The sequence below is a fragment of the Nyctereutes procyonoides genome, unplaced genomic scaffold (assembly GCF_905146905.1).
Source record: "Nyctereutes procyonoides isolate TBG_1078 unplaced genomic scaffold, NYPRO_anot_genome, whole genome shotgun sequence".
NCBI classification, from domain to species: Eukaryota; Metazoa; Chordata; class Mammalia; order Carnivora; family Canidae; genus Nyctereutes; species Nyctereutes procyonoides.
In genome coordinates, this window is record NW_026575031.1 from 10,153,600 (window position 1) to 10,175,069 (window position 21,470).

At 38.8% G+C, this 21,470-nt stretch overlaps 1 protein-coding gene across 2 annotated transcripts in view; it reads left to right on the forward strand.

Annotated features, from left to right (window-relative positions):
- Positions 1-1,482: 1,482 nt before the first annotated feature.
- The window catches only part of WDR76 (WD repeat domain 76), a 57,329-nt gene continuing 37,341 nt past the window's right edge, over positions 1,483-21,470 (forward strand). The window contains exons 1-4 of one of the 2 annotated variants that reach the window (XM_055316738.1): positions 1,483-1,607; positions 2,247-2,660; positions 15,630-15,722; positions 18,000-18,055. In XM_055316738.1, coding sequence (XP_055172713.1) covers positions 1,542-1,607; positions 2,247-2,660; positions 15,630-15,722; positions 18,000-18,055 — 629 coding nt within the window. In that variant the 5' untranslated portion in view covers positions 1,483-1,541. Of the gene's footprint in view, positions 1,608-1,804; positions 1,839-2,246; positions 2,661-15,629; positions 15,723-17,999; positions 18,056-21,470 lie in introns of those variants that run through there. The other variant, XM_055316739.1, reaches the window with a different exon arrangement.

Sequence of the window (21,470 nt, forward strand, 5' to 3'; positions counted from 1 at the left end):
ACGTGAGGGCAGGTGTTGATGATTTACGCCATTGCCATGAAAAAAGGAAAAAAATCCCGTAAGGTGCCTGAAGCAATGAATGCCCGAAGTCAGAACGGTGTGCTTTTAGGCTTTCCAGTTTTTTTCAGTTTCTCAAGACCGTCTATTAAAACTTTCCTGGGTAGACATGACTTTTTACATAAGTGCATGAGTAATTATTAAGTACTTGCTGTGTTTACTGTGTTTAGCTCTTTAAGGAGTATAGAATATTGCTTAAAGGCTTGAATTTTATTTAGGAAGTCTTATAGAGCAATCAATTTACTAGCTGGATTTGTAAAACATATATATATATATAGGTTTATTAGTCAGCATTTCACCACAGAAAGGATTTCCTAAGTGTTGTGATAGGGAGAGTTGGGACAGCATGTCTACAAATAGCACGGCATGTATCAAACACTGAAAAGTTTGATTTTGTTTGATTTTTGAGTCAAGGAGTGGTGAAAGTTTGGTGAGAACCAGATCATGGAGGGCCCTGATGTTACTGTTAATAGGATTAGTTCTCAAATCATTTCACCTATGTTGTAAAATTGGGTCTAGACTGGGAAAGAAAAGAAAATGGGGCAAGTCTTGAGCAAGGAACAGTGAAGGATCCGTGTAACTGACCAGGGAAGCAGTTATGGGGTAGAAAGAAAAGGGTCTTAAAAACAGACTAGGTAGAAATTTATATTTTGAATTTAACAGCTCCAAAACCATGCTGTCCAGATGGAGTAAATATGAGAAAACGATTGTTTTGACTCACAGCAACTCAAAGAATAGGAAAAAAAAAAAGTTAAATATGGCTGTGACTGTAAGAAATACAGGACACTAAAATCTTATTTGTTACTTTGTGACACAAGGATTCGATTCACAACTTTTTCTGGCCTTTGGGCCTTGTAAGGTCATCACTAGGCTCTTGGTTAAATGGTGGGCAGATAACTAGGTGAAATTTAAACCAGCTTATCAGCTCTTGAAAAAAATCAAAATGCTTCCCTTCCTAGGAAGAAGGTAATATGGTAGCCATAGGGCATGATTTTCTTGAGGGGGGGCGGGTTATGAGGAACCAGGGGACTCAGGTAAAGACTGCATGTTGGTTTCGATTTTCTAGCCTAAACATAAGGCATGTAAGTGCGCCTGAATCTTTTCTAGGCTCACATTGCAAGGCAAGGTGGTTTTTCCTCAGAAGCGCCAGTGTTTTTCAAAGCGAGATACTGGCATCAGCAGCATCAAAAATACCCAACCTAAGGTAAAAATGTGGATTCGGTCCAATCGCATTCCTAGAGAATTTGAGTGTGGGGGTGAGGCTGGGTGAGCTGGACGCGTACCGAGAGGACCGCGAGACCCGCGTGCCCCATTCCCGGTCCCGCCAGCTGGCTTCAGAACTGCTCTGAGCTGCCCGCAGGCCCCGCCCCAGCCGCGCTACTCCTCCCTCTCTCCCCTCCCCCCGCCGCCCCTTCCTCTCCCCCCTCCCCGCTCCGCCCGCTGCAATCTTGGCGGGAAGACGCCAGCTGCTGAGCCGCGGAAAGATGTCTGGGTCGCGCGCGGGTAGTGAGGAGAAGGCGGGCTTGTCTAGACAGCGACTCCAGGTGAAGGTGAGAAATGGCTTGTTGCTTTCGGGTTTGCTCCTGCCTCTGTGTTCGTGAGAGACTGCCGGGATCAGGCCCAGGAGGCCGCGAAGAATTGGCACCCCCCGCCTCCGCACTCCGTAACTTTTCCCGCTCCTTGGGGCATCTCTCAGCCTAACCGGTTTTTCGGAGGTGTTGTTTCGGAAGATCCCGGCCCCGTTTTCCTCAATGGAAACTCGACCTTCAGCGTTGGGGAAGGTTCATATCAATAACTCCAGAAATAGGGACAGAGTGGGATGAGGGACTCTGCGTTTGCTTTTGAGGCAGTTGTAATCGCCGGCTTCCCCCTCTGGAAACAATTCCAGATACTCAGAAGCTGACAGTTGGCGTAATCTCAGTTACAAACGTAGTCATTATTATTATTACACAGTTATTGGTCTGCAGAGTTTGGGTAAAAAATGCATCCAGTATAATAAATAATTAAATTCAGGTTAATGAGTTAGGTATCTAGATGGGGGGGGGGACAGGGAAGTTTCTTTACAGGCTGTCAGTTTGGCTTTGTGTTTTTGTGATAAAATAGGAATTAGATTTATTTACACAGACCTGTAAGAAAAGGCATAGGATCTGGGATTCTAATATTCTCTTTTCTTTTATTGACCTGAATAGGTGAATGAATATAAAGAAAACCAAAACATCACTTGTGTGTCTCTGAGACCAGTGCAGACTACGGTTTTAGGAAAAACACCTAAGGTGTTTCTTGTTCCCTTTTCACTCAGTAATTACAAGCCAGACCAACCTAAGCACCCCAAATCCCTTTTGGATAAGAATTCTAACAATGAAGTTGCATGTAAGAAATGTAAGAAGACTAAAATAAGGAAAACTTGCAGAAGGATTTTAACTCCAAGGATGGCAGCCACATCTTCTAAGGCAGAATCCACACTGCAAAAAACATCCTTAGATGTTTATACTGAAAGTGACAAGCAACAACACAAGAGCACTTCAGATACAGTGATTCTCAGGGAAGTTGACAGGGAAAGCAGTCAGGATCTAGACAGTGATGAAGATACCACACCAGGCCTGGTAAGAATTTAATTACTAGCTTATTTAAATTTTTCTTATTTTAAAATTTGAAGTTCTGATAAGCTAAGGTATCTGGGGTCTATGTATATTTAATTGAAATTTTTTAAGTTTTGAACAAGTAACTTGTTTAATTTTGCTCTTGGTTTTGATTTATCAAGGAGAGGAATGACTTAATCTTCATTCCGTATTCATTTTTCTTCCTCTCAGTTTATTGCACATATTTTGGGGTTTACTTAAACTTTATGGTGTCTTGTTCATCTTTACATATTTATGTACAATACGCCTGCAGAAGTTGGCCTGTGGGACATATGGCATTTGAGTGACCCTTGATATCAGGTAGGAAAATAATCATAAATTGATTAATAAAACTGAATAATATTTCCTCTAAATACAGAAAGGAGAAAAATGATGGGAGTAGAGAAGATACATGAGAAACACTTATTAGCTCTATAGAAAATAATAGTATAAATCGGTTTAAGGAATTAAGCGTCTAATTTTTGGGCTTCTATTGCCTCTCAGGAATGCTGTACTTCATTTTTAAAGTGACAAATTTTGTGCAAAACAAGATAAAACCATACCATATGTCAAAAAGTTGATGGAGGGCAGCCCAAGTGGCTCAGTGGTTTAGCACCGCCTTCAGCCCAGGGCGTGATCCCGGAGACCGGGGATCGAGTCCCACGTCAGGCTCTCTGCATGGAGCCTGCTTTTCCCTCTGCCTGTGTCTCTGCTCTCTCTCTCTCTCTCTCTCTCTCTCTCTCTCTCTCTCTCTCTGTCTCTCTTTCTCTCTGTGTCTCTCATGAATAAATAAATAAAATCTTAAAAAAGTTGATGGAACAGAAAATGATAAAAGGGAAAGGGAGATAAGATAATTGTGGTGTTCTTTTGAAATAGGAATTCAATTTATGCTTTATTGTCTCAGAGGTAAGAGCTACGACCTCTGGTGGGACAGTGTGGGGTAAGTCATTATTAGTGCAGTGGACTGGAGGTTGAAAGCCTAGGTTTTAGATGTGGCTGCTTTTTTTAAAAAAATTATTCATTTGAGAGAGAGAGAGCTCAAGTGGGGGTGGAAGAAAGAGTCAATGGAAGAACGAAACTCCTCACTGAGCAGGGAGCTTGACTCAGGGCTGGATCCCAGGACCCCAAGATCATGACTTGAGCTGAAGGCAGATGTTTAACCAACTGGGTCACTCAGGTGCCCCAGATGTGGCTGCTTCTGTTTAAGCAAATCACTCTATAGTGAGGGAAATTGGATAAGATCAGTGCTTCTTAAATTTTAGTCTCTATCAGAATTTCTTGGATGGTTGTTAAAATTCCATTACAGGACTCTACCACCAGAATTTCTGTTTCAGAAGTTTTGGAGTGGGGTAAAGAATTGGCATGTCCAGCAGTTTCTTAGAGATTCTGGTGCTATTGGTCTGGGATGGCATTTCGAGAAACACTGGATTAGATTATCTCTTTGGCCTCTTCGAGTATAGGATTCTGAGTATATGAGGCTAGTGTGAAGTAGATTTTATTCTTAAAAATTTATTTACAATTTTTTTGTTTTTTTAATTCTTATGCTTAACATAACGTATTACTTTCAGGTGTACGATATAGTGATTCAACAATTTTTTAAAAAGATTTTATTTATTAATTCATGAGAGACCCAGAGAGAGAGAGAGAGAGAGAGAGAAGCACGCTCCATGCAGGGACTCCAGGACCACGCCCTGGGCCAAAGGCAGGTGCTAAACCATTGAGCCACCCAGGGATCCCCGTGGTTCAAAAATTCTATACACTACTCAGTTTTCATCATAAGTGTACTCTTAATCTCCTTCACCTATTTCAACCATTCCCCCCCCCCCCCACTTCCCTTCTGGCAACCATCTTTTCTTTATAGTTAAGAGTCTTCCTTGGTTTATCTCTGTCTTTTTTTCCTTTGCTCATTGTTTCTCAAATTCTACCTATGAGTGAAATCATATGATACTTGTCTTTCTCCAATTGATTTTGCTTAGCATTATTCTCTCTAGCTCCATCCATGTTGTTGCAAATGGCAAGATTTCATTCTTTTTCATGGCTGAATAATATTCCTGTGTGTGTACACGCATGTGTGTGCTGGTGTGTGTGTGTGTGCAAACACACGCGCCCCACACCTTTTTCTTTTAAGATTTTTTTTTTTTAATTTTTAAGTAATCTCTATACCCAACATGGGACTTGAATTTACAACCCAAGATCAAGAGTCATATGCTGTACTGACTGAGCCAGCCAGGCACTCCTCAGATCTGTATCCATTCATCTATTGAGATTTTAGTTTGATCTAAGGAAATAGGGTCAGAAATTAGAACATTAGGAGTAAGTACTAGAGCTATTCGAGCAGTCATAGATGCCCAGCAGTGTTAAAGTAGGATAGACTGAAAGATCTAACATCTTTTTTTTTTTTTAAAAAAGATTTTATTTGGGATCCCTGGGTGGCGCAGCGGTTTGGCGCCTGCCTTTGGCCCAGGGCGCGATCCTGGAGATCCGGGATCGAATCCCACGTCGGGCTCCTGGTGCATGGAGCCTGCTTCTCCCTCTGCCTGTGTCTCTGCCTCTCTTTCTCTCTCTCTGTGACTATCGTAAATAAATAAAAAATAAAATAAAAAAAATTTAAAAAAAAAAGATTTTATTTATTTATTCATGAGAGACACACACAGAGAGAGAGAGAGAGGTAGAGACACAGGCAGAGGAAGAAGCAGGCTCCATGCAGGGAGCCTGATGTGGGACCCGATCCTGGGTCTCCAGGATGAGGCCCTGGGCTGGAGGTGGTGCTAAACTGCTGAGCTACCCACGCTGCCCAAGATCTAACATTTTTTTTTTTAATTTTTTTTATTTTTATTTTTTTTCATTCATGATAGTCACAGAGAGAGAGAGAGAGAGAGAGGCAGAGACACAGGCAGAGGGAGAAGCAGGCCCCATGCACCGGGAGCCCGACGTGGGATTCGATCCTGGGTCTCCAGGATCGCACCCTGGGCCAAAGGCAGGCGCTAAACTGCTGCGCCACCCAGGGATCCCAAGATCTAACATTTTTATAGGACATTTCATTCTTTTCTCTTCCTTTCATTAATTATCTTTTTGGACCAAAATGACTAAAGCTTTTTGGTACTATGCTTAGAAACAATATTTATTTTATACGCTTATTTCTTCCCCAAAGGAGGGAAAGCTTTTGTCAAATCACAGGTAAGTGTCTTGGCCTGCAAGTCAATTTTAGGGGTGCCTGGATCACTCAGTTGGTTAAAGCATCCAACTCTTGGTTTTGGCTCAGGTTATGATCTTGTGGGTAGGGAGATTGAGCCCGGAGTTAGGTTTCCATGCTCAGTGAGGAGTCTGCTTGAGATTCTCTCCCTCTGACTTTCCCCGACTTTCACTCTCTCTCTAAAATGAATAAGTAAATCTTCAAAAAAATTTATTCAGTTTTTTGAGAAACTTGCTAAATTTCATCTCTCAACACTTTTATTAAATATTTTAACTTCACAAAGCATTTCTTAACAGTTTTTTTTTTTTTTAACAGTTTTAAGCTTTGAGAACATTTGGGCTTACAGAAGAGTGGCAAAAATAGTAGAGAATTCGGATATATCTTTTACCTGGTTTCCTCTTTTTTTAATATTTTATTATTTTTTTGTATTTTTTGACATTTTTAAAAATTTAAATACAATTTGCCAACATATAATGTAACACCCAGTGCTCATCCCATCAAGTGCTCTCCTCGGTGCCTGTCACCCGGTTACCCCATGCCCCTGCCCACCTCCCCTCCTGCAACCCTTCGTTCGTTTCCCAGAGTTAGGAGTCTCTCATGGTTCATCTCCCTCTCTAATTTTCCTCACTCAATTCCCCTCCTTTCCCTTATAATCCCTTTTACTATTTCTTATGTTCCATGTATGAGTGAGACCATGTGATGATTGTCCTTCTCTGATACTTACTTCACTCAGTATCATTACCCTCCAGTTCCATCCAGGTGGATGTAAATAGTGGGTATTCATCCTTTCTAATGGCTCAGCAATATTCTATTGTATAAATAGACGTCTTCTTTATCCATTCATCTTTTTTTAATTTCATTTTTTGTATATTTGTATATTTTTTATTGGAGTTCAATTAGCGAACATATAGCATAACACCCAGTGCTCATTACCTGGTTTCCTCTTGTGTTAATATCATAAATAACTGTAGAACATTTATCAAACCAGGAGTTAACCTTGCTACAATATTAACTTAAGTACAAAATTTATAAGGATTTCATTAGTTTTTTTTTTTTAAGATTTTATTTATTTATTCATGAGAGACACAGAGAGAGAGAGAGAGAGGCAGAGACACAGGCAGAGGGAGAAGCAGGTTCCATGCAGGGAGCCCAACGTGGGACTCCATCCCGGGTCTCCAAAATCAGGCCCTGGGCTGAAGGCGGCGCTAAACCGCTGAGCCACCTGGGCTGCCCAGGTTTGTTTGTTTTTTTTTTTAACTGATGTCCTTCTTCTGTTCCAGTATTCAGTCTAGGATTGCACAGGTGCATTTTTTATAAGGATTTATTTATTTATTTATTTATTTATTTATTTATTTATTTATTCATTCATTCATTCATTCATTCATGAGAGACACAGAGAGAGAGAGAGAGAGAGAGGGAGAGTCAGAGACATAGACAGAGAAAGAAGCAGGCTCCATGCAGGGAGCCTGATGTGGGACTCGATCCTGGGACTCCAGGATCACACCCTGGGCTGAAGGCAGACGCTCAACTGCTGAGCCGCCCCGGCATCCCTACACAGTCAGTGCATTTAATAGCCATGTTTCTGTATTCTCTTCCCATCTGTGACAGTTCCTCAATCTTCCATGACCTTGGGACTTTTTTTTTCTTTTTTTAAGATTTTATTTGTTTATTCATGAGAGACACAGAGAGAGAGACAGGCTGAGGGAGGAGCAGGCTCCATGCAGGGACCCTGACGAAGGACTTGATCCTGGGCCTCCAGGATCAGGCCCTGGGCTGAATGAAGGTGGCGCTAAACCACTGAGCCACCCGGACTGCCCGACCTTGGCACTTTTGAAGAGTACTGAATAGTTATTTTGTGTGATGTTCCTCAATTTCGGTTTGTCTACTATTTTATCATAATTAGATGAAGGTTTTGCATTTTGGGGGAAGAATACTACTGATGCAAATGTGCCCCCTTCAGTGCATCATATCAGAGTGTACATGATGTTGCTATATTTTACTGGTGATGTTGACCTTGATCACTTGGCTAAGGTGGTATCTGTCAGGATTCTCCAATGGAAACATTATTTTTCCCTTTGTAATTCCTAAATATTTTGAAGGAGATACTTTGAGACTAGGCATATATCTGGTTTCTGTCATCAAGCATATATTTATTTTTTTCTATTGAACTATAATTCACAGAACATAAAATTTACTATTTAAAAATGTACACTAAAGGGATGTTTGGGTGGCTCAGTGGTTGAGGGTCTGCCTTTGGTTCAGGTCGTGATCCTGGGTCCTGGGATCAAGTCCCATATCAGGCTCCCAGTAGGGAGCCTGTTTCTCCCAATGCCTCTGGCTCTGCCTCTCTCTGTGTCTCTCATGAATAAATAAAATCTTAAAAGTGTACAGTTCCTTGGTTTTTAGTATATATACAAGATTGTACATCATTGCCACTATCCAGTTTCAGAACATTTCTTTCACTATGAAAAGAAACCTGTACCCATTAGCAGTGACTCCCAACTCCTCTACCTCCCTAACCCAGCCCTGGAAACCACTAATCGACTTTTTCTCTATCGATTTGCCTATTCTGGACATTTCATATAAATGGAATCATATGATATGTAGTTTCTTGTGTCTGGCTTCTTTGACTTAGCATAATGTTTTGAGGGTTCATTCATATTATATAGTATGTATTGGTACTTGATTCCTTTTTATGTTTGAATAATATTGCATTTTGTTTATCCATTCATAAGTTGCTGAACATTTGGGTTTTCCCCACTTATTTGCTATTATGAATAGTGCTGCCACAAACATTTGCTTATGAGTTTTTGCTGAACATATGTTTTCCATTATTTTGGGTGTATCTGTAGGAGTGAAATTGCTGGGTCATGTGGTCAACTGTGTTTAACTTACTGAGAAACTGTCAAATTGTTTACCAGACTGGCTGCACCATTTTTACATACCAGTGGCAGTGCATGAAGAGTCTACTTTGTCTGTCTAGAGATGTCTCTACACATCTGCCAATACTTATTATTTATCTTTCCTAAAAATTAAAAATAAATTTAGTTGTAAAATACACAATGTAAAACTTATCACCTTAACCATTTTTGAAAGTACAATGTAGTACTGTTAAGTACATTTATGTTGTTGTGAAACCAGTCTCCAGAAATCCTGTCATCTTGAAAAACTGAAACTCTATCCCATTAAATACCCCATTTCTCTCCTCCTACCAGCCCGTGGCAACTACCATTCTTCTTTGTGACTCTTTAAATTTGACTAGTATAGGTATCTCATAAAAGTGGAATCATGGTATTTGTCTTTTTGTGACTGGCTTATTTCATTTAACATAATATCCTTAATTACTCATGTTTTTCTTTAACTAAAAAAATTGGGGGGAGGTAGGGGCAGAGGGAGAGAGAGAGAATCTTAAGCATCGACTTGGACTTGATCTCACAACCCTAAGAGCCAGAGCTGAAATCAAGTCACACTTAACTGACTGAGCCGCCCAAGTAATCCTCCCTTTTTTAAAAAAAATAGTAATTTCTACACTCAATTTGGGGCTTGAACTCACAACCCTGATATCAAGAGCTGCATGCTCTACCAACAGAGCCAGCCAAGTGCCGCTTGTCTTTCTGATTACAGCCATTCTAGTGGATGTAATGTGTCTCATTGTGGTTTTGATTTGCATTTTTCTAATTACCAGTAATGTTGAGCATCTTTACATGTACTTATTGGTCATTTGTACTTTGGAAAAATATCTTTTGAGCCCTTTGCCATTTGAAAAATTGTCTTTTTGTTTTGAATTATAAGAGTTCTTTATATATTCAGGATACTAGACCCTTATTAGATATATCACTTGCAAGTATTTTCTCCCATTTTGTGTACTTTATTTTCATGTTATTGATAATGCCCTTTGACATAAAAAAGTTGTCTATTTCAATTTTTATTTTTGAGAGAAAAAGCACATATATGTGAGTGGTGGTGGTGCGGCAGCAGAGGGAGAAAATCTCATGCAGATTCCATACTGAGCCAAGCCTGACTCAATGCTTGATCTCACGGTTATGAGATCATGACTTGAGCTGAAATCAAGAGTCAGATGCTCAACTGTCAGAGCCACCTAGGTGCTCCTAAATTTAATTTTTAATTAAAGATGTTTAAGTCTACCTTATTTAATTTTTTCTTTTGTCGCTTGTGCTTTGTTGTCATATCTAAGAACCTGTTGCCTAATACAAGGTTATGAAGATTTACACTATATTTCCTTTTAAGAATTTTAAAGTTTTAGCTCTTACATTTAGGTCTTTGATCTATTTTGAGTTATTTTTTATAATGTGATGTAGGGGTCCACAAATTAATACTTTTGCACATAGGCACCCATTTATCCCAGAACCATTTGTTGGCAAGACTATTATTTTCCATTGAATATCTTAACTATAAAAAATGTAACCATAGGTTATAGGTTTATTTCTAGACTTTCAGTTTTATTCTGTTGATCTAATGCCTATCCTTATGCCAGTATAACACTTAAAATTTTTTTTTCTATTTCAAGTATAGTTAGCATACAGTGTTATATTTCAGGTGTGCAATAGTCCTACACTGTTTTAATTACTGTAGCTTTATATTAAGTTTTGAAATCAGGATTGAGTCCTGCAACTTGGTTCTTCTTTTTCAAGATTATTTTGGCTATTCTGGGTCCTTTGCATTTCTATGTGAATTTTAGGCTTTTCCTAACATTTAGCTTGTCCACTTTTGCAAAAATGGCATTTATAATTTTGATAGAGATTGCACTGAATCTGAAATTTGGTGAGTATTACTGTTTTAGTGATATTAGGTCTTCCACTCTATGAATAAGGATGTCTTCTCTCTTTTTTAAAAAGAAAGTATTTATTTTTAGAGAAAGAGTGCACACACTAGCTCTAGGGAGGGGCATAGGGAGAGGGAGAGAGAGAATCTCTCAAGCAAACTCCCTGCTGAGTGTGGAGCCTGACGCAGTGTTTGATCCCACAACTCATGAGATCATGACCTGAGCTGAAACCAGGAGTTGAGTGCTCAACCAACTGAGCCACTCAGGTACCCCAAGAATGTCTCCCCTTTTACTTAGAATTTCTTAAAAAAAAAAAAATTATTTATTTATTTATTTATTTATTTATTTATTTATTTATTTATTTATTTATGAGAGAGAGAGAGAGAGAGAGAGAGGCAGAGGCAGAGACACAGGAGGAGGGAGAGGCAGGCCCCATGTCGGGAGCCCAAGGTGGGACTTGATCCTGGAGTCAAAGGCAGGTGCCAAGCCGCTGAGCCCCCCAGGGATCCCCTCTTTTTTTTAGATTTTATTTCCTTCAGTATTTAGTTTTCACTATATAAGCCTTTTTTTTTTAAGATTTGTTTATTTAAGAGAGAGAGAGAGAGAGAGCGAAAGCTGGGGGAGGGGTAGAAGGAGAGGGAGGCAAGCAGACTCCCCACAGAGTGGGGAGCCTGATTTGGAGCTGCATCCCAGAACCCTGAGATCATGATCTGAGCCAAAATCAAGAGTTGAAGGCTTAATTGACTGAGCCATCCAGGTCCCCCAAGCCTTATACTTCTTTGATTAAATTTGTTCCAAAGTATATTATTCTATTTGATGCTTGAATGGTGTTTTTTCTTAAAATCATTTTCTGATTGTCCATTGTTAGTGTATAGACATATAAATGATTTTTGTATTTTGATCTTGTATCTTGTAACTTCGCTGAGATTGCTTATTAGTGTTTTTGTGTGAATTCTTAAGCATTTTCTGTATATAAGATCATGTTGTGGCAATAGTTTTATTTCTTCCTTTTCAATCTGGTATTTTTTATTTTTTCCTAATCATTTTGTCCTAAATGTCCTACAATCTCCAGTACAGTGTTGAATAGAAGTAGCAAAAGCAGACATGTTTTCTTGTTCTGAGCTTTAGGGAAAGAGCTTTCACTCTTTCATCATTAAGTCTGATATTACCTGTGAGAAACATCTGTTTTCAAAGTTTTTATTTTATTTTATTATTATTATTTTTAAATATTTATTCATGATAGTCACACACACAGAGAGAGAGGCAGAGACACAGGCAGAGGGAGAAGCAGGCTCCATGCACCGGGAGCCCGACGTGGGACTCGATCCCGGGTCTCCAGGATCGTGCCCTGGGCCAAAGGCAGGCGCCAATCCGCTGCGCCACCCAGGGATCCCTGTTTTCAAAGTTTTTATCTCTAAATGATTACAGATGCATAGCAATTTGCAGAAATACTACAGAGAGGTATCATACCCTTCACTCAGTTTTTCCCAATGGGTACATGTTCTATATCACAGTATCAAAACTGGGAAATTCACATCTTACAAGGTATATGTATAATTCTGTATCATTTTATCACATGTTGATTGGTATAACTGCATGACAGTGAAGATACAGAACTATCGAACTATTCCATCTCCATAAAAACCTTCTTTAGGCTCTTTCTTTTTTTTATTTTTATTTATTTATTTATTTATTTATTTATTTATTTATTTAATTTTTTTTTAAAGATTTGTATTTATTTATTCATAGAGATACAGAGAGAGAGGCGGAGACACAGGCAGAGGGAGAAGCAGGCTTCCATGCAGGGAGCCCGACGTGGGACTCGATCCCGGGTCTCTGGGATCAGGCCCTGGGCTGAAGGCGGCGCTAAACCGCTGAGCCACCCGGGCCGCCCTCTTTCTTTTTTTAAAATGTATTTTAAGTAGAGTCCAGTGTGGGCCTTGAACTGATTCGTTTTGTATCTCTACAGTTTTGTCATTTTGAGAATGTTATATAAATGGATTCATACAGTTTGTGAATTTTTGACATTAGGTTTTTAATTCAAGTTACTTTGATTTTTTTTTTGAACATAGCATCCCTTGTTTTATGGATACAGTAACTTCTTAAGTGTTTCTGAAGATAGTGGAGTTTTTAAAAACATGTTTATTGCCTATATATGTTTATTTTGAGAGCCTACTTTGCTTGGTTTTCCTGTTACGTGTTGCAAGGTTTTTTTTTTTTTTTTTAATATTTTATTATTTACCCATGAGAGACAGAGAGAGAGGCAGAGACATAGGCAGAGGGAGAAGCAAGCTCCATGCAGGGAACCCAATGTGGGACTCGATCCCGGGTCACCAGGATCACAACCTGGGCCAAAGGCAGACGCTTAACCGCTGAGCCATCCAGGCATCCCTGCATGTTGCAAGTTTTTGAGAAGTGGGTGATGGGTAAGAATACTTTGAGGGCACCTGGGTGGCTCAGAGGTTGAGCGTCTGCCTTTGGCTCAGGTTGTGATTCCGGGGTCCTGGGATTGAGTAGAGGGAGCCTGCTTCTACCTTTGCCTGTGTCTCTTGCTTTCTCCCTGTATCTCTCATGAATAAATAAATAAAATCTTAAAAAAAAAAAGAAGAATAGTTTGAATTATACATTCCACTTAAAGATACTGATTATTTTTCTTTATTTTTAAAATTGTTTCTTTGATTTTGTTTTTTGTTTTTTGTTTTTTTTTGTTTCTTTGATTTTGAAATAGAATCTTAGGAAGTCCTTGATGATGGGTGGTGATGCTTTTCTCTGAAAAACAGTTGTAAAGGCAGTGACACAATAAACTTTAACCTTTGCTGCCACTATTATTTTGTGTATGTGAGGAAAAATTTTTATTTTGATCAAAGTAATACATGTACATCCACATTTAAGTTCTATAATTCCACATTGTGCGTGTGTGTATATATAGGAAATTCCATATATACACACATATGTACTCAGAAACAAATCAAAACACCCAGCAGTTTTCTGCCACATACTTCTCTTTCTGATTACTGCTCCCCAGGAAACAAATTATACTTTCAACCTTTCTAGCTTTTATTTCTTCCGTGTTATCTGTTGACTTAATATGGAAGATAAAGACTTGTTTCATTCATGCTCAGCTTATACATTTGTGCCCACCCACTCCTTTCCCTTCTCACCTCCTTACTAGGTACAGCTGAAGCTCTGGCAGAGTTGTAACAAAGAATTCTAATGGCTTTATATATCTATATAGTTTTTTTTAAATTTTTTTATTCATGAGACACAGAGAGAGAGGCAGAGACACAGGCAGAGAGAGAAGCAGGCTCCATGCAGGAAGCCCGATGCTGGACTTGATCCTGGGACTCCAGAATCATGCCCTGGGTGTGAAGGCAGGCGCCACACTGCTGAGCCACCCAGGGATCGCCTATCTATATGGGTTTTTTTTTTTATGAAACAATTCCTGGGGACCTCCACCTTCCTACTTCATTCTGGGCTGTTTAACCCTTTCTTGGCCTTTTATCATTTTTCTTTTAATTTCTTTTACTTTTTATCACTCTTGTGCTGGAACTTCTGTACCCTGGATGGATCCTGTCTTGGATCTAGTTTTTAGCTTTTTTTTTTTTTTTAAGATTTTATTTATTCATTCATGAGAAATACAGAGAGAGAGAGAGTTAGAGAGAGAGGCAGAGACCCAGGCAGAGGGAGAAGCAGGCTCCGTGCAGGGAGCCCAACACGGGACTCGATCCTGGGACTCCAGGATCAGGCCGTGGGCTGAAGGCGGCATTAAACTGCTGAGCCACTGGGGCTGCCCTATTTTTTAGCTTTTTCTCTCATTTTGGTGAAGTATGGTTTATAGTAGCTTCCTGAGAACAGGTGTAGGAGAGATAGTTTACGTATCTGAAAAAGTTTTTATGCTGTACATTTGATTGGTGGCTTAATCGGATTTAGAATTGTAAGTTGAAAATAACTTTTCCTTAAAATTTTTAATACTCTTCTATTGTCTTCCAGCTCCCTTCATTATTGAGAAGTTAGTATCATTCTGATTCCTGCTTCTTTATAATCTTTTTTTCCTTATCTGCAGTTTTTTTTTTTTTTAAATCTTATCTCAGGTGTTAAATTACGTGATGACCTGTGTAAGCTTTGGTCTCTTTTCATTTGTTGTGCTGCATAATCATTGGGTCTTTTAATCTGGAAACTCATATCTTTAGTTTCCAGAAATTTTCTTATTTCTCTAATAACTTTCTCCTCCATTTTCTGGGCTTCTCTTTTTTTTATTTTTAAAATTTATTTTTCCTTTTATTTTATTTTTTTAAAAGATTTTTTTATTTATTCATTCATGAGAGACAGAGATAGAGATAGAGACAGAGACATAGGCAGAAGGAGAAGCAGGCTCCATGCAGGAAGGCCAATGTGGGACTGGATTCTGGGACTCCAGGATTACTCCCTGAGTCAAATGCAGACACTCACCGCTGACCCCCCCAGGCATCCATCGGCTCCTCTTTTTACCTCTAGAACTATTAGTTGGATATTGGACATCCAAGCTTGATTCTCTGGTTTTATTGTCTTTTCTGTGTGTGCCTTTATCTCTTTTGTTGTTGTTATTTTATATAAATTTCATTAACTCATTCAATGAATTTAAAATTTTCTATTACTGAGTTCTTTCTCTTTTTGCTTAATAAAAAGATAACTGTGAGTAATGGTGTAAGTAATGACTAGTAGGAAATAAGTTGCTGTTGGGTTATATTACTTTTGATATGTCACTTGTAATTTAATTGGGAAGCCGTACAGATACCTTGTGATTATCTCAAATTCAAACTCTTATAGTCAGTATCCAATGCATCAAAGGCTGTGTGCCATTTGTTAAGAGAGCATAAAATGAATAGAGCAAGTGCAATTTGAAGGAAAGTATACATTTGAGAATTCAACACATTGTTTCATGAGGTGCATTTTTTATGGATCATGCAAAGTAACCAGAATTTTTGGTGTAATTTCATAGGATGAATTTTCAGGATTGTCACCATATGAAAGGAAGAGACTGAAGAACATATCAGAAAATGCAAACTTTTTTGCTTCTCTTCAGTTGTCTGAGGTTTGTGTGGAGTTTCTTTCTTTTTTTATTTTTTATTTTTTAAGATTTTTACTTATTTATTCATGAGAGAGAGAGAGAGAGAGAGAGAGAGGCAGACACACAGGCAGAGGGAGGAGCAGGCTCCCTGCAGGGAGCCCAGTGTGGGACTCCCTGGAATCACAACCTGAGCCAAAGGCAGATGCTCAACAACTGAACCACCAGGTACCCCTTGTGTGGAATTTCTAATTAAAAGCAAGATGCCGGGATCCCCAGGTGGCGCAGTGGTTTAGCACCTGCCTTTGGCCCAGGGCACAATCCTGAAGACCCGGGATCGAATCCCACGTCGGGCTCCCGGTTCATGGAGCCTGCTTCTCCCTCTGCCTATGTCTCTGCCTCTCTCTCTCTCTCTCTGTGTGTGACTATCATAAATAAATAAAAATTAAAAAAAAATAAAAGCAAGATGCCATTCTTCTTGCCTGTAGGTTAATAAAATACTCAAAGTATTAGGTTTCATATATCAGATAAGGGATGGTAAAATTAGGAATGAATTTTGCATTTAATAGGAAGAGGTTACCATATTTTATTGATTCTAAGACTTTTTTCATTTTAATGTTTTTGAAATTGGCATCTTGAAACTAACTGGCAGCTTTTCCTCCCTTTTGTTGGTGATCATGGTGTCTTATGAATGGCTGTCTTGGATTCAGAGGAACAGGGTATGTTCCAAGTGGTTGCTTTAGGCAAAGGATAAAGGAGAAGTAGGAGGAATGGGTTGAGGGTTGTGTGGTTAAGGAGTGAAAGGATAAACTTTTTCTTTCTTTCCTTCCCCCCCCCTTTTTTTTAAGATTTATTTATTTATTAGATCACATGCTGGGGGCGGGGGCGGCGGAGTAGAGGGAGCAGCAGGGTCCTGCAGAGCAGGGAACTCAGGTGTGGGGCTCAATCCCAGGAGCCTGGGATCATGATCTGAGTCTAAGGCAGATGCTTAACTGACTGAGCCATCCAGGCGCCCCCCCTTTTTTTTAAATCTTAAGGAATAGGTGGAAATATGCTTTGTATAGTGAACTTTAAGGATAAATGGCCAGATGTATGCTAATGTTTTATAATCATTGTGACTAAATGTGTAATTTACATTGTGCTTTCACACTGTGGATAAGTCTTCTATGTGTGAGATAGCTCTTCCTGAAGGAGGGTGTGTGGTATTTTCCTTCAAAAGATAAGCCCTTGGCTTTACTAAATAATTACTTAATTTCTTGGGTTACACATTCCCAAATATTCAGCATGTGTTTGCATCTTGAGGGAAGGGAGGGCAACTTAATATGAGGGAACAACATTATTAAGTCACTAAAAGTTGAAAATTAAACAGAAATTTATTTTTTTAAGTTTTTTTTTTTTTAAGATTTTATTTATTTATTCATGAGAATACACAGAGAGGAGAGAGAGAAGCAGAGACACAGGCAGAGGGAGAAGCAGACTCCATGCAGGGAGCCTGATGTGGGACTCGATCCCAGGTCTCCAGGATTACACCCTGGGCTGCAGACAGCGCTAAATGACTGAGCCACCAGGGCTGCCTTAAACAGAAATCTAAACAGAGTATCTCTGATTTTTATTTTAGTTAACAGAAATTAAGATTTTTTTTTAAGATTTTATTTATTAATGAGAGACAGAGAGAGAGAGAGAGAGAGAGAGAGAGAGGCAGAGATACAGGCAGAGGGAGAAGCAGGCCCCATGTAGGGAGCCTGATATGGGACTCGACCCCGGACTGCAGGATCAGGCCCTGGGCTGAAGGCAGGCGCTTCAGGTGCCCAGAAATTAAGATTTTATTTATAGAAGTATAATATAACTTTTCTGGGAACTATCAAAGTAGGATTACCTGCAGTAGAAGTTACACCTTTTAATTTATAATAGTATGTTTGATTAAATGTTTAATATTTAATCATATAAACTCATTAGCAACCTGGTCCAAGGTATCAGAATGTCAGTACTTTAAGAATGTTAATGCCCCATACTGGGGCTTAAACTACTGACATTTGGCTTAAACTCATAACCCTGAGGTCAAGACCTGAGCCCAGATCAAGAGTTGGATGCTTAACCAACTGAGCCACCCAGGTACCCCAGTCCTTTAGATGGTATTATTTACTTGCCTTTATTATTGATAGTGTGTTTGTTTCATGTCTATTACCAAGAGCAGGTATATTTTAAGGATCTTTATTTCCTATATAGATCTTAGTGTCGATAAAGCAGCATACTTAATATTTTATAAGGTAGTATCTTTTCATGTATGTTTTGTGTATTTTGCAGTCAGCTGCAAGGCTCCGTGAAATGATAAAGAGGAGGCAGCCTCCTGCATCCAAAAGGTAAAAGATTTGGTTTATAATGCCTATACGACGATGCATTGTTGAGTTATTTATAATTTGAAAAAAATAGTTATGTGGTAAAATAATAAATCAGAAGCCGTAACCTTTTTTTTTCTTTTAAGATTTTATTTATTTATTCATGACAGACAGGGGGGGGGGTGGGCAGAGACACAGGCAGAGGGAGAAGCAGGCTCCATTCAGGGAGCCCGATGTGGGACTCGATCCCGGGTCTCCAGGATCAGGCTCTGGGCTGAAGGCGGCCCTAAACCGCTGCGCCACCGGGGCTGCCAGATATTCTATTTTTAACTTCAACAAATTTCACTTGGTTATTGCAGCATATAGGAAAAGAATTGACTTTTATATATTAACTGTGTATCCTACAACTTAGCTCTAATCACTTACTAGTTCCAGAGTTCTTTTGTTCATTTTTTAGAATTTTCTACATAGACTGTCAGGTCATCTATGAGCAAATGCAGCTTTTTAAAAAAACTTAATAGATTACTAGTTTATTATAAAAGGATATAACTTAAAACAACTAAAGGAAGAGATGCATAGGGCAAGGCATGGGGAAATGCTCTCTCAGAGCGTGTAACTCTCCGAGCACATCCATGTGTTCACCAACCTGGAAATTCTTGTTTTTTATTTTTATTAAAAAAATATTTATTTGAGAGAGAGCAAGTGAAGGGAGGGACAGAGCTAGAGGGAGAGGGGGAGAATTCCAGGCCCAGGGCAGACACCGACTTGGGGTTTGATCTTATGATCCTGAGATCATGACCTTAGCCGAAATCAAGAACTGGATGCTTAACTGACTGAGCCACCCAGGCATCCCCAACTTGGAAACTCTTGAACAAATATAGTTTTATTTTTTCTTCCAAATCTGCGTACCCTTTGTTTCTTTTTCTTGTCTTACTCTATCAACATAGTGCTGAAAGGAATGGGGAGAGAGGACATTCTTGCCTGTACCTGATCTTGGTGGGAAAGCTTGGTGTTTCTCACCATTTAAGTATGACATTAGCTATAGCTTTTCTGTAGATACTCTATCAAGTTGAGAAGGTTCCCCTCTAGTTTACTGATATTTTTATCATGAAAGTAGGATCACGTGATTTTGCTTTTTTAGCCTATTGATGTGATGGATTACTTTGAATGATTTTCAATAGGCTACATTAAGACATTTTTGAATGTTGAACTAGTCTTGCATACCTCAAATATATCCCACTTGGTTTAGTACTTTTTGTATATTGTTGGGTTCAGTGTACTAATATTTTGTTGAGAGTTTTGCATCTGCTCATGAGACATTATTGGTCTGTAGTTCTCTGTTTTTATAATGTCTTTAGTTTTATTATTATGGTAATGCTGGCCTCATAGAATTAGGTAGGTAATATTCTCTCTGCTTCTATCCTCTAAAAGACATTGTAGAGAACTGATATGATTTCTTTCTTAAATGTTTGGTAAAATTCACCGGTGAACTTATGTCAGCCTGGTGCTTTCTATTTTGGAAGTTGATTAATTAATGATAATAATTTCTTTAATAGGTGTAAGCCTATTCAGATTATCTATTTCTTTTCTTTTCTTTTTCTTATTTTTTTTTTTTTTAAGATTTTACTTATTTATTCATGAGAGGCAGAGAAACAGGCAGAGGGAGAAGCAGGCTCCATTCAGGGAGCCCGATGTGGGACTCGATCCCGGGTCTCCAGGATCAGGCTCTGGGCTGAAGGTGGCACTAAACTGCTGAGCCACCCGGGCTGCCCAGATTATCTATTTCAAATTCAGATTGTGACAGTTGTGTCTTTCAAGGAATTGTCCGTTTCATCTAGGTCATCAAATATGTTGGCATAGAGTCCATATCATTTCTTTATTATCTTTTTAATGTCCATAGGATCTGTAGTAAGACCCATCTTTCCTTTCTGATATTGATAATTTTTTTTTCATAGTTAGCCTTGCTAGAGGCTTATTAATTTTACTGGTGTTTTAAGTTATTTATTTATTTATTTATTTATTTATTTATTTATTTATTTATTTGACAGAGAGAAAGAGATAGCACAAGCAGGGAGGACAGCAGGCAGAGGGAGAGGAAGAAGCAGGATCCCTGCTAAGCAGGGAGTCCAATGCGGAACTTGATCCCAGGACCGGTCCTGGGATCATGATCTGAGCCAAAGGCAGATGCTTAACTGACTGAGCCACCAGACACCCCTAATTGTTTTTTTAAAAAAAATATGTTTTATTTATTTGAGAGAGAGAAAGAGAAGATACCAAGCATGAGCAGGGAGAGGGGCAGAGGGAGAATCTCAAGCAGACTTCACAATTCGCGTAGAATTGGACATGAGTCTTGATCTCACGACTGTGCTGTCATGACCTGAGCTGAAATGGAGAGTCAGACGCTTAACCAATTGAGCCACCTAAGCGCCCCAGATTTTAATGGTTTTTTGGAAGAATTGGCTTTTGGCTTTATTGATCTACCCCCCTTCCCTGCCCCCCGGTGATTTCTTGTTTTCAATTTTATTTATCTGCTTAATTTTTATTATTTTTTTCTTCTCTTTACTTTGGATTAATTTGCTCTTCTTTTTCTAGTTTCCTAAGTTGGAAACTTATCTAATTTTTGACCTTCTTTCCTAATATATGCATTTACTATTATAAATTACCCTCTAAGCACTGCTTTCCTCACATCCCACAATTTTATGAGGTTGTATTTTCATTTTAATTTAGTTAGAAACATTATGTCCTCTTGAGATTCCTTCTTTGATCCATGTGTTATTTATTTTTTAAATTTTATTTAAATTCAGTCAATTAACATAAAATCTATTATTGATTTCTGAGTAGAGGTGATTCATCAGTCTTATATAATACCCTGTGCCCGTTATGTCACGTGCTCTCCTTAATGTTCATCACCCAGTTACCCTGTACCCTCACTGCTCTCTCCTCCAGCGACCCTCAGTTTGTTTCCTGTGATTCAGAATCTCTTATGGTTTGTCTCCCTGATTTCGTCCTCTTTTATTTTTTACTCTCTTCCTCTATGATCCTCTGTTTTGTTTATTAAATTCCACATGTGAATGAGATATGATAATTATCTTTTTTGACTTATTTCACTTAGGATAATATCCTCTAGTTCCATCCATGTTGTTGCAAATGACAAATTTCATTTTTTGATGGCTGAGTAGTATTTCATGGTTTATTAGAAGTGTGTTTTTAATCTGTATATATTTTGGATTTTCCATGTATCTTTCTCATTGATTTCTAGTTTAATATGGTTGTGTTCTGAGAACAAACATTGTATGAATTTCTTTTCAAATTTCTATTCTTTTAAGTTTGTTAAGGTGTGTTTTATGGTCTGGAATGTGGTCTACCTTGGTGAATATTCTATCTGAGCTTGAGAGAAATGTGTATTCTGTTTTTGAATGAACTGGTATATGGATATTGG